General features: G+C 35.0%; 1 protein-coding gene across 5 annotated transcripts in view; it reads right to left on the bottom strand.

Moving 5' to 3' along the window:
* Positions 1–12,952, bottom strand: part of ZGRF1 (zinc finger GRF-type containing 1) — a 61,045-nt gene that overhangs the window by 13,876 nt on the left and 34,217 nt on the right. For 4 of the 5 annotated variants that reach the window (XM_058549926.1, XM_058549922.1, XM_058549925.1 and 1 more), the window contains 8 exons: positions 12,484–12,622; positions 11,739–11,923; positions 10,295–10,491; positions 9,041–9,180; positions 6,740–6,883; positions 5,324–5,438; positions 3,950–4,212; positions 1,774–1,933 (listed from right to left, as the gene is read on the bottom strand). In XM_058549926.1, coding sequence (XP_058405909.1) covers positions 1,774–1,933; positions 3,950–4,212; positions 5,324–5,438; positions 6,740–6,883; positions 9,041–9,180; positions 10,295–10,491; positions 11,739–11,923; positions 12,484–12,622 — 1,343 coding nt within the window. The remainder of the gene's footprint in view (positions 1–1,773; positions 1,934–3,949; positions 4,213–5,323; positions 5,439–6,739; positions 6,884–9,040; positions 9,181–10,294; positions 10,492–11,738; positions 11,924–12,483; positions 12,623–12,952) is intronic. The other variant, XM_058549923.1, reaches the window with a different exon arrangement.

Raw genomic sequence — 12,952 nt, forward strand, 5'->3', positions numbered from 1 at the left:
ACATGGTCCACGTGCACAGCTAAATGTTACTTCAATGAGAAGAAATGTGTGGTCCAGCCTATATGCAGTTGAGGTATATGTACCAATTACAGATTCACATTTCTCAGGTCCTTATCAGAGGCTTAAGCATTAAAGAATCTCTGCTAAATGTTTTGTTACCTTTTAGTGTTCAGTGCTTACCTTCCTTTTTCATTCTACTTCTTGATATTTCCTTTCCTAACAGTCTACAGTTAAATTTTCATCTTAGGCTGAGCAATCTAAAGTTTCTTCCTGTCTAGTCCCCAGGTCTCCTCATTGTCCTGAACCAAAAAATGTCTCAGCTGGTGTTTTAGATTACTTAGCAGGGTGCACACTGGCAGAACCTTTCTGAAGGGCAATTTTGCGAAGCATATCAGGAAGCTTAAAAATGTTCCTATCTTTCATACTAGGCCTAGGATTTTTTTCCCAAGGAAAGAATCAGAAATGGAGACAAAGACTGATGTTTAAGGATCTTTGTCACGATATTGTTTATAATGGCAAAAATCTGGAAAGAACTTAGTGATCAAAAATTGCTTAACTAAAGTATGATATAAGCAAATCACTGCATATAATAGAGCTATGAAAAATTACATTTTCTAAGAAGATTTGATACCATAGAGAAATAAGCTTTCAGTAAAAAAAGCAGGACACAAAACAATATATACTGTTTAACATCATGTTTAGAAAACAAAATGAGTGTGTACGTATAAAAAATCTGTAAAGAAATATAATAAAATATTATCTGAATAGTCTGTATATTTTCTATCATAAGTATTAATTTATGTAATTATAAAAGTTAATTTTTAAGCCTACACTTATAAGGATTATTTCTCCTAATTAAACTTTGTCATTTATGTTGAAATTCAGATCATTAAACATTGGAATATTGGTAAAATATTAGGTAATATTTTCAATAAAATCTTACAGAATCACAAAAATTGTATACCTGTAGAACAGACTGTGATTGCCTTCTTTAGATCTCTCTTATTGAAACCAAACACAAAATTTAATTGTTCAGCTATTTTACTATCATGTGTTCATACAGCAGGTGGACAAGAGAATGACCTATAATTTGGTTCTGCAATTTTAGCCTACTTCCCAGGCTCCTGGATCAGTGACAAAGGACTTTCACTCACGGCACAGGAAGCAGCATGAGCATCAACATATCTGCGTTGGTTTCCCTTGGTCCCCAAGTCCTACGGGGAGCCGCAGAGGGTCCAGATGGACGCCTGCACATGCAGTGGCTTGAGTTGTAGGGAAGGAACACTAAACTTGGGGATCCACTACTTTTATAATAAGCAGTAAGCAAACTTGCTCTTTGTCTTGGAGGGAGACATTACCTTATCAGTCAAGGTTACTTGCTGTAAACACAATCTTGAGAAATGTTTTGGGTAAGAGTGGTCAGGGCCTTACATCCTTAGCATCCCAGTAGGGATGTCAGGGTCCCAGGGCTTATTGCCTCTTCCAACAATACACCTTTCAGCTCTACGTGTTCTTGGTTGACCTCAAATTTTTACATAAGTATCCCAACCTTGTGCCAAATTGTCAGGTTTGGTATTTGATTTTACTCTACTTACAAACTAACAAGTTAGCCTATTACTGTTTCATGGATACTGGCTCTTGTGTCAGAGACAAAGGCCTTGCATTTTTGGCATGCTTGGCAAAAGCACGCGGGGACACGCAGGGCCCATGGTGGATTGCCTTTCTCAACAATAACCTAAACATTAGCTATGTAAATACACCTGTCACACCTACCCAAGAAGTACTCTGTCAACAGCTACATTAGTGGAAGAAGAAATCAGAAGTTTCCACGGTCTTGCATTTCCAACTGTAGGAGCTTCACTCTTTTCAAATAGCTGTACAAAAAACAAAATCACCACCGCCAGCAAATAACTCTTTCCTGCTCCAAAAACACCTAATTATTTTGAAGGAGGAGAAAAAAATAAAGGCAATATCATAATTAAATTTCTGAAAGCACAAGAAATATTTCATCCACCTCTCTCCCTCTTTCATTTAATTAATTTATTCAAAAAACAATTGAGTGCCCAGCACAAGGGATAAATAGATAAATAACCAAAAAGACCTCCACATTTAATGAGACCCTAGCCTACTTAGAGAGATAGACAAAGTAAAGGAACAATGAGAAAATAATACCATAGGTAACATTGTTATGGTATCAGAGAAAGAGCATCTCTCTCTGCTTTGGTGGAGATGGGAAAGCTTTCTAAAAATAAGAGGCAGCAGAACTCAAGTATTCCAGAAGACGATCTCCAGTCTGCTTAAAAAAAAAGGTCATTCAGGACGGCCCCGTGGCTTAGCAGTTAAGTGCATGCGCTCTGCTGCTGGTGGCCTGGGTTCGGATCCCGGGCGCACACCGACGCACCGCTTCTCCAGCCGTGCTGAGGCCGCGTCCCACATACAGCAACTAGAAGGATGTGCAGCTATGACATACAACTATCTACTGGGGCTTTGGGGGAAATAAATAAATAAATAAATAAAATTAAAAAAAAAAAAAAGGTCATTCTGGGCAGAGGTGCGACAAAGCATAAGGTTGTTAAGTATTTCCATACAGCCTATGGCAAATAGACCAGAGACGAGGTGACAGGTAGACAAGGGGATAAATCACAAGAGATCTGCTTCCAGGGGAAGCACTGAAGGAGAAGTCACTGAAGGATTTTAGGCAATGGAACTGACTTAATTAGACTGTGTTTTAGAAAAACTACTTGAGTGAAAACATGAAGAAAGGTAAAACTAAAGGTAGATCAACTAGAAAGCTGTGTGAGATCATCGTAACAGTAACACATGCTAACTTAACTAAGCACCGGCCATGTGCCAGGCACTATCCCAAGCTCTTCACCAATGTTAACTCACTTAATCCTCCAACCCTACAAGACAGATGCTATTATCAACCCCATTTTAGGGAGTAGGAAATTAAAGCTAGGAGATAAGTAACCTGCCCAAGATCATACAGCTAATAAATGATAGAGCCAGGATATAAATTCAGGATTCTAGCTCTGGAGCCCATGCTCTCACTCACTAGGCTATATGGAGGTATGACGAGGCGTGGATTGAGGGCTGCAAGTGAGGTGGAGAGGAGAGAAGCGATATGAAATAGGTAGAAACCAGAAGGGAAACATCTCAGGGACTGATCTGAGCAGGGGAGATAAACAGTAAGAGAGTAGGAGGAGGATTAAGAGAAAGTCATTTAGCCCAGGGAGAAAGAATAATCTAGCCCGACTCCCAGGTGTCTAGCTTAGTCAACAGGGTAGATGTGCTGTAAATCCTCAAAATAGGACAAAAAGCAGGACTGACTTTGGAGTGGAGACGAGAGGAAATGAGCTAAAGAAGTGCGAGAATCCAGATACAAGCATTAGCTCTGAAGAGGAGAAAGCAAAGCTCCTTCACTGGGACAGAACCAAAAAGGTAAGACTAGGTTCAAACATGTAAATCGGAGAAGAAAGGCAGGACACTGGAAGGAGCTTCTGTTATGAACTCCATTTCATGTTTTAGAGGCAAGATCAGTATCAGAGAGAGTGGAGCAGGGGCAAGTATGGGGTTATGAGAAGAACGAAGGTTTGGAACAGCTGCTGGGAAGGATGGAAGAGTGAGTTGATAGGAAATACAAGGCTTTGCTGGTCAGAGTTGAAGTCCACTGTAACAGAAAAACATGTAGACATACAGAACAGGTCTGGGTACTTTGACATGAATGTACAATGCTACTCATTCATCAGATATGCTCCCTATTCTCCTGTTCAGGGTGGACAGTTGTGCTCTCACCTAATAGTTTACCAAAGTAGGTTCAGATTCAAAAATCTATTCAGAGTTATTCTGGAAATCTTGTTTGACTACGAAATTACAAATGAGCAGACTGAGTTACAAAAGTTTATATAACAATGTATTTACTAGAACTGTTTTCTTTCTCGCTTCTTACCATGTATGATGGTGATAGGGAGGGTATGGGTTCGCTGTTCCTCCACTTCTTCCACACTTTCGTGTGAGGCCATCATTTGAGCTATCTGAATCAGAGCTGTAGCTTGATCCTTGTTTAACTTGTATGCCTGAATTAACTCACTAGCTAACTGCAACGTTGCTCTTAGACTGAGGAGTTCAAATTTTGTGTTGATATTTGAGAAGGCTGGTGGGATAAATTTTCTTTTATTGACTCTCTTGTTGCTAACTGGAGTTGATGAAGACCTAGTAAAAGGGCAGGAAATAAAATCAAAGAAAAACGAAGCACTTTTGAAAAAGGTGAGTAAACCTATTCATAACTTAGCGTTCACTTTATAAGCAACACAGAGAACATTTTTTTACAGGCACAAATGGATATATACAATTTGGAGGAGAGTGGAAAAGAAGAGAACTAACATTTGTTGAATACCTACTATGCACTGGCACTATCCTAAGTATTTTACATGTTATTTGATGTAATCTTCACAACAACACTAGGAAGTAGTTAATTATCTCAGATAAAGATACAGACATATTAAATTATTTTCCTGAAAAGCAAACAGCTATTAAGTGGTATACTGACTTTAAAGCCCATGTTCTATTACATAAAACTGAGATAATTAATAAAGCCTCTATTTCAGGTAAAACTGCAATAAATAAATTTGTTTTATTTCTCTTTCTATAAAGACTAAATTCATTTCAAAGTAGATAAACAACATAATGGAATCATAAAGATATTTATTTTTTATCTAGGACTTCATTATGGTGAGAAAATGAAACACCACAAGACAGATCATAACACTCTAAACTAGAAAGTAGACTTTTTCTATCATTTTAATGAATTTAATATCATATCACTTCCAATTTTTAAAAAAGGGGCATAGTGCTTGAGAAATTACAAACGAGGTAAAGGTTATGTCAAGAAATAAAATTAGTATCAATATACATACTGAATTCAAGCTGCAAAATGATTCTTTTAAATGTTAAATAATCTGTGGCATAAAAATACAGATGAATAAAAAAATAAAATCAACACTCAAAAGATCCTTAAGAAATTATTCCTTGACAAAGGGAAAAAATTTGCAGTAACATTTATTAGCCCCAATTATAAATAAATAGATGGATGGATGGATGGATGGATGGACGGATGGATGGATGGATGGATTGATGGGAAATGATGCATATTTCCCTCTCTCTTTTTATTTTTAACTAGTGACTGACAGTAACCTCATAATCTCTAAAAGATAATTAAAATTATTTGGCAAAAATTTATGTAACATACTTTTATTGCATTTTCATATTCACATCTAGTCACGATTTTGGAATGCCAAAGACCCAGAGGTAAATAGCGACTTACATTGTTAACAGATTCTGTGTTAGAGGCAGAGTAGCTGGAGTAAAGTAGTCCTGGATGTTTTTCAAAGTAGTCAGCTCTGTGCTAGCATTACAAACCAGTAACGCATGGACCACTACTGTAGAGAGGATGCAGAAAATGAACATTTAATGTAAATAAAATGGACCACAAAAAAACACTATTAAATGTTCATAGAACTCAGAGTTCAGCTACTGAATACATGTCATAAAATAAACCCTTATGTACACACAGACGTCCTTTTATCCCTTCAACTACTATACTATCTGCTCATTCATGCTTTATATATGGGTGCCCATACACTGCATAACTTAAATCAAATCTGGACTTCCAGACATCAGCTGATGAACAAGAACACCTGTTCTGAGTTAGAGCGTGGTGCACTGCTTGACAGCCAGCAGTCCCCTTTATCAGCATACTGCCTTGCCATACATATTGCTGCACAATAGTATTTGTGTAATTTTTGAACATTCTCTTGCATTTCTTCCTCAATTATTTTAGAGAAATATATGAAAGGTAGAAAACTAGAATGTTAATATTGGTGAGGAAACAACTGCAACAAATATGAAAATACGCATACGAAAAGTGACAAACGTTCACTTAATTAGGCTCTTATTGGACTCAAGATGGTTGACTAGGTTTATTGGAGTTCTGAAAGAAAAAATCGAAAGTTAAAAATATATATGAAATATTTGAAGTAAGTCATTAAACGCTGTCTTTAATTAGTTATGGACCAAAATTTGACCATCAGAAATTATTCCAGAGGGCCGGCCCCACGGCTTAGCAGTTAAGTGCGCACCCTCCGCTACTGGCGGCCCAGGTTCGGATCCCGGGCGCGCACCAACACACTGCTTCCCTGGCCATGCTGAGGCCGCGTCCCACATACAGCAACTAGAAGGATGTGCATCTATGACATACAACTATCTACTGGGGCTTTGGGGAAAAAAAAAGGAGGAGGATTGGCAATAGATGTTAGCTCAGAGCCAGTCTTCCTCAGCAAAAAGAGGAGGATTAGCATGGATGTTAGCTCAGGGCTGATCTTCCTCATAAAAAAAAAAGAAATTATTTGAGAAAATTATTATTTATATATTTAATGCTTACATTTTTAAAAATCAGGTATATATCATGTAAAATTCAACTTTAACAAAATACTTAAGTGAGGGGTCAAGATTTTATTATATTGTTAACCCTCCGGGACTTGAACTGCTGAAATATTTATATATTCAACTTTCGTACACATTTTCAGGAACAAATTGAATACGATAGGAAGAAGGAGAGGTGGATGCTTTTTGATGACTTTAATCAAACAGTCCCACACAAAGTTAGCATTCTCGCTCACAGCGCACCTCATGTCTATCATTCTTTTTTAATACAAATTCATGTGGGCATGGTAATACTTACTGTTAGTGGGCCAATTAGAGGGGAAATAACCTTTCAAAGGTAGTAGCTCCACCTCATTGAAAGATGATGGTCCAAAGAAAGCACTACATGCAATAAAAGTATCCAGTTCAAAGTCTAGGGTTTTTGAAACGACCCAAAGATCATCTGAAAAGACAAACATTTTTTAAAGGACTCAGAACTACACTCAATCCAAAGCTGCTTTGGATTTCTTAGATACTTAGTCCTACGTTATTTCTCAAAAACCAAAATTGGTTATCATCATCTATAAGATTCCATCCAAACTAAGACCTGAATACATAACACATAACGTTTCATTTCTACGTTTTTAATTCCATTAGTTTTACATTATTAAAGTTATTTTTATAATTATTGAAAAAATAATGTAGGGCCGGCCCGGTGGCACAAGCAGTTAAGTGCGTGTGCTCTGCTGCGGCAGCCTGGGGTTCGCCGGTTCGGATTCCAGGCGTGCACCAACGCACCGCTTGTCAAGCCATGCTGTGGCAGTGTCCCATATAAAGTGGAGGAAGATGGGCACGGATGTTAGCTCAGGGCCAATCTTCCTAAGCAAAAAAAGAGGAGGATTGGCATCGGATGTTAGCTCAGGGCTGATCTTCCTCACAGGAAAAGAAAAACAAAAAAAACCCATGAAAAATATATAAGAACTATAAATAAGATTACAAACAACACAATAGTAAAACGGCTAAGAAGAAACATATAGAGCCAATAAACACATGAAGAGCTGTTCAACATCATTGGTGAGCAGAGAAATGCACACTAAAACCACAATGAGATCCTTTTACACCCATTTGAGTAGGTGGGGCCACAGGATAGTAGGAGTATACACTGATGTAGCCACTTTAGAAATCAGTTTGGCACTACAGCATGAAGGCATGTGGGGCATTTTCAGAGCCTGTAACATACAGCATTTTTATTCCTAGGATTATACCCAAAGGAAACTCACACACATCTACAAGAGAGTACAAGATTATTCAGAGCGCACTGTTGCCAATGGCACAACATGGAAACCAAAATGACCATCAATGGAAGAGTGAATGAATGAACTGTGGCATATTCACAAAATAAAATGTTAGCAGTCAAAACAAGTAATCTAGAATCTAGATTTTAGATCAACATCAATAATATGTATACATTGCAGCAATATACTATTAAGTGAAAAAGATAAATTCAAAAAGATTACATATAGAATTATATCATTTTAATAATGTCTTAAAAACAACTAAAAAATTAAAATTTAAAATATGCTCTTTAGAAATTCATTTATATAAACCTATATACAAAGGAAAGCAAGATGTTGATGAACACAGGAATCAAAATGATAATTACTTTAGATTAGGCGAGACCACCAGATGAGTTAGTGGAGTTACTTTATATTAAATGCAGGTAGCTATAAAGCTACTAGATTTTGCTTTGGTTTGTGGATTCACATTTATATTATTTAAAATAACTAATTAAATAACTAAAGCAAACTAGGTGAGGACCAATGACAAGAGTAGGTCATGAAACCAAAGATAACGATTAATCCAATTTAGTGCACCTAAGGTCCTTAGAAAAACAATTTTTTAAGGATTTTACTTCCAAATTTACAAAATTTGGGGTCCAGTGTTGTCAAATTGTGCAGACAATGATAAAAGTATCGATAAACTCATTACATTTTGAGTTTATTTTTTGTTCTCTCTTTTTTTTTCTGCTGGGAAAGATTCACTCTGAGCTAACATCTGTTGCCAATCTTCCTCTCTCTTTTTTTTTTTTTCCTTCCCAAAGCACCAGTACATAGTTGTATATTCTAGTTGTAAGTCCTTCTAGTCCTTCTGTGTGAGCCACCGCCACAGCATGGCTACTGACAGAGGGGTGGTGTGGTTCCGAGACTGGGAACTGAACCCAGGCTGCCAAAGTGGAGCGCAATGAACTTTAAGCACCAAGGTCATCAGGGCTGGCTCTCAGTTTATTTTTGATATTAGGTCAAAGTACAGTTGAATCAATATACTTATTCATATGATGTCAAGAACTTAGTGTGACTTTTTTAAATAAAATTAAAGTTTTTGGTAGCCTTTAATAAAGTTTTTTAAAAAGCTAAAATTTTAAAATGTGCTTTTTAGAAATAGTCTAATTTATTAGACTATAATAATTGTATTATATTAATTATTGTGAATTATTATTCACAATAATATATACTATTAAACCATACTTTAAAAAATATCTTCAATATAAAGAATTTACAGAGCTGCACGTAACTGAGATACAAGGCTAGACTCAGCCACCAACATGATCAGATCAACCTACCTTTGCTATAAGTTGAAGAACTTTCCTTCCGACTGAGCTTAAGATAGAGCTTGCTTTTAGGTTCATTACAAAATTCAGGATTTACAGTAGTAAACTTCTTTAGTTTGCCATACCGTTTTCTTTGAAAATCAAATCCTTTTCTGCAAAATGAGTAAAAAACAAAAATAAATTTGAATATTAAGATACAAGTTTTTTATTGAGATATAATTGACATATAACATTAGTTTCAGGTGTACAAAATGATTCAATATATGTATATATTGCGAAGTGATCACCACAATAAGTCTAGTTAACTAACATCCATTACCACACGTAGTTACAAATTTTTTTTCTTGTGATGAGAACTTTTAAGATCTACTCTCTTAGCAACTTTCAATATACAATACAGTATTATTAACTGTAGTCACCATCCAGTACATTACATCCCTATGACTTATTTATTTTAAAACTGGAAGTTTGAAGGTATAAATTTTTTAAAAAAAATTTTAAAATACAGTATGAAAAGAAAAAAACCAGGATGTGTGTATGTTTATATACTTTCATACATGTATACAAAATAAAAATATACTGTGTCAAAGGAAGAAAACAGCAACCCTTACAGAATTATCATTAGTTTTAAAAGAGATAGAGACAAGAAAGTATCTAAAAGATAGAGTACCTCAGTTCCTATAATTGTAAAATGGGAATAATAAATTATCCTCATTATTTCCACATCTCATAGGTTATAATGACAATTAAATGAAAAAATACATGCAAAGTGCTTAGAAGAGTACCTGGCATATATAAGCTCCCAATAAATGTTGTTGTTATTAAATTACCATGCAAACGCTCATTATATTTACTTTTTGGGTAATCCCACTTTTTAAAACATATTTCTAAAAAGTAGCATTCTATTATCCTATAAACTACATAGTTCAGGCTTGCAAAGGACCACTACCTATTATCCTGCATTGATAAAAACTATTCTTATGGTTTGTTCGATAGGGTTTCACTCAGGATTGTGACTATATATAAAAATGGTTACAAAAACAGCATTCTTGCCAGTTATCCTGACATTGCTGATACTGCTTGATGTTTAAAGGGAGCCAAAAACAGCTCTAGGGAATTATTCCCATTTTAGAGTTATAAAAACAGAGGTACTCTATCTTTGAGATACTTTTCCTATCTCAGTCTCTTTTAAAATTGATGATAATTCTGCGAGGTTATTATTTTCTGATATAATTAGAGGCAATTATTTGGTACCATAAAACATACCTCACCAAAAGCTGGCATTCCTCATAGAGGGGTATCTTTTGACTTCTTAAGTACAAGCCAATACTCTTTATATCACTTAAAACCATGCTAGGTAGAGATTCTTCCTGTGTTAAATATCCTGGGGTCACTTCCTCAAGCCACTTGAAAAATTTACATCGGTCAGCTTTGGGTCCATCACAGGTATAAAAGAGACGACCCTAAAGGGAAAAAGATATTCAACTTTAGTGAGAAAAAGAATGTTTTTATTTTTTACTATTTTTATATTATGTATGTCAAGACTAAGGTTGCTTGGCATTAATGTACTCCAATAAATTAGTCACCATACAACTTAAACTTTTTATTAATTTAAACAATAAATTAAAATTTAAAACCACCTACTTGTCCATGTACTTTCTCTTTATCAAAAAATATTCTGAGAATATAAACTTATTTGAAAAATAAAAATTACTGTTTTTCTGATTTAAAATGTTCACTATAGACAAACTGAAAGCTACCCAGAAACAACTACAAGGATATCTTTTGCATTTCTTTCCAGCTTTTTTTCTCATTCACGTAAGTGCGCGTGAGCACACACACGAGAATACACAAGTGTGTAGCTTCTTTTTTAGAAAAAACTCAGATAACAATAACATTTTCTACTCTATAACCTAACCCTTATACTCAACAACATATTATGAGCATGACAACCATGTCATCAAATAATCTTAAAAAGAAAAAAATACTTAGTGGCTCTATAATATTTTATTCTATGGTTATATTATTTATGAATTCTTGCTTTTGACAATTAAATTTAAATCCAAGTTTACATACTCCACTAATGATGAAGTAGAATATTGCAAACAATGGAAGAAAACTGTATTATTATGAATGAAAGTACAGTCCTACAAATGAGTACAAACCATCAATCAAATACATTTTACTAACTTGACTTCTTCCATAATAATGTTATTAGCGATACAAATTAAATCAGTTGGCTTTTCTATTCCCTTGACTTTATCTGTTACTCGTACTGGGGATCACATAGTTGACTACTTTCAACCTTCACTTCCTTCAGGCTCATCTCTGCATTCTCTAAGGCCTCAGGCTGGGACATAATCCCTTCTCAGTGCTCTCACTGTGACTTGGGAATATCCCTCCTACTTTATCAATTACAGTATTATATAAAATTTCCTTTTATGTATCTCTCTCCATCCACTACTATGCAATAAGTTCCTAAGCAACTTGAAGGTTGATCTGAACTCATATTTTTGTATCTTGGAACACAGATCATCTTTCAATAAAAACTTATTGAGAGTTTACTGTATGTCAGTTACTAATTCCTCAAGTAGAAGGCCCCTAATCAAGACCTACTCTTTAACTAAGCTTGGCATAAAGCAGTGGGTACCTAAACTTTTCATAAGACAAGTATTTGGTGGGGCAACGGGAGGGGAAGAGGGAACAATACCTTATTTGGACCTTCCTTTTTAACCATGACAAGTTTTGCAGGTTGATGATGATGGCAGGATGGCACATTATTTTCTACATTTTTCGGTTTCTCTCCTTTTGATGATGTGTAAAATGATATGTCAACTTTTGAAAGAGCTTTGTGCAACCTCTGCGCCAACCCAAAGAGCAGTATATTTAGATGTTCTACCAAAAAAAAGATAGATAGAGATGAAAATTAAATACAAAATAATTTTGTGTTCGTATCACATATGTGCTGTTTGTTAGCTAAATTTGAAAATAGCCTTTTAACAGAGTAAACCGTAACTTAATACTAATTAGGTTACTAATTATAATTACTAACTGTATATATATAATATATAATACTAATTTAAAAAACGTGTATTTTTTAAAGGCAAGTTTTGCCCTTGCACAACAAAACAACCTATCAAAACTAATCACGCATCATGCTTAAAATTTCCTACTTAATTTAACAAAACCATTTGTAACACTTCCAGTTTAAAAAAAATTAAAAACTATTAATTTGAAATGAATAATACTGTCATTTCCCACTTTTAAAGCTCAATTTTGATCTGAAATTAGAATGTATGTTACTGTCAAAAACTGCAGTAACCATATGGAAAATAACAAGTCTCAAGTAGAGCACTCAATATGAAAATTCACAATATAACATATTACACTGTCTCACAGCTATACTACTTACATTAGCAATCAATCATAATAGAATAAAAAGATAACAGTCATACCTATGAGACAAGATGTAAAAATCTGCTTATAATGAGCAGGTGACTGAAAAACAGCTGGTATGTGAATTTGCCGTTGGGGAAGATAAACAGATTTTATTTTCTGCCCACTTGGGAAGCATAGCTCAGAGCCATTTATTTCCTGAAATGGAATAATTCAAGTTATTATAACAACTCCAGAAAAATACTGGTCACTAATGAGTAAATTATTTTCTATACATATGCTTAAGAAATTTCTATACATATGCTTAACAAATTTTTCTTTGGATTTCCAGAGTGCTTGAAAATCATTTTCTAATTTTAAATGAGAAACTAAGCATAGCAAGAATGACTATGCGTGGCACTTTTAATCATAAATAAGACTAACTTTTCTTGTCTGCCCCTCAATAAGTTTCTAAATACTTTTTGCTAGCAAAAACTTAACTGATGTGAATGATCATCATGGATCTCTATTTCTGGTTACAACTATAAT

Source organism: Diceros bicornis, chromosome 11, assembly GCF_020826845.1.
Source record: "Diceros bicornis minor isolate mBicDic1 chromosome 11, mDicBic1.mat.cur, whole genome shotgun sequence".
NCBI classification, from domain to species: domain Eukaryota; kingdom Metazoa; phylum Chordata; class Mammalia; order Perissodactyla; family Rhinocerotidae; genus Diceros; species Diceros bicornis.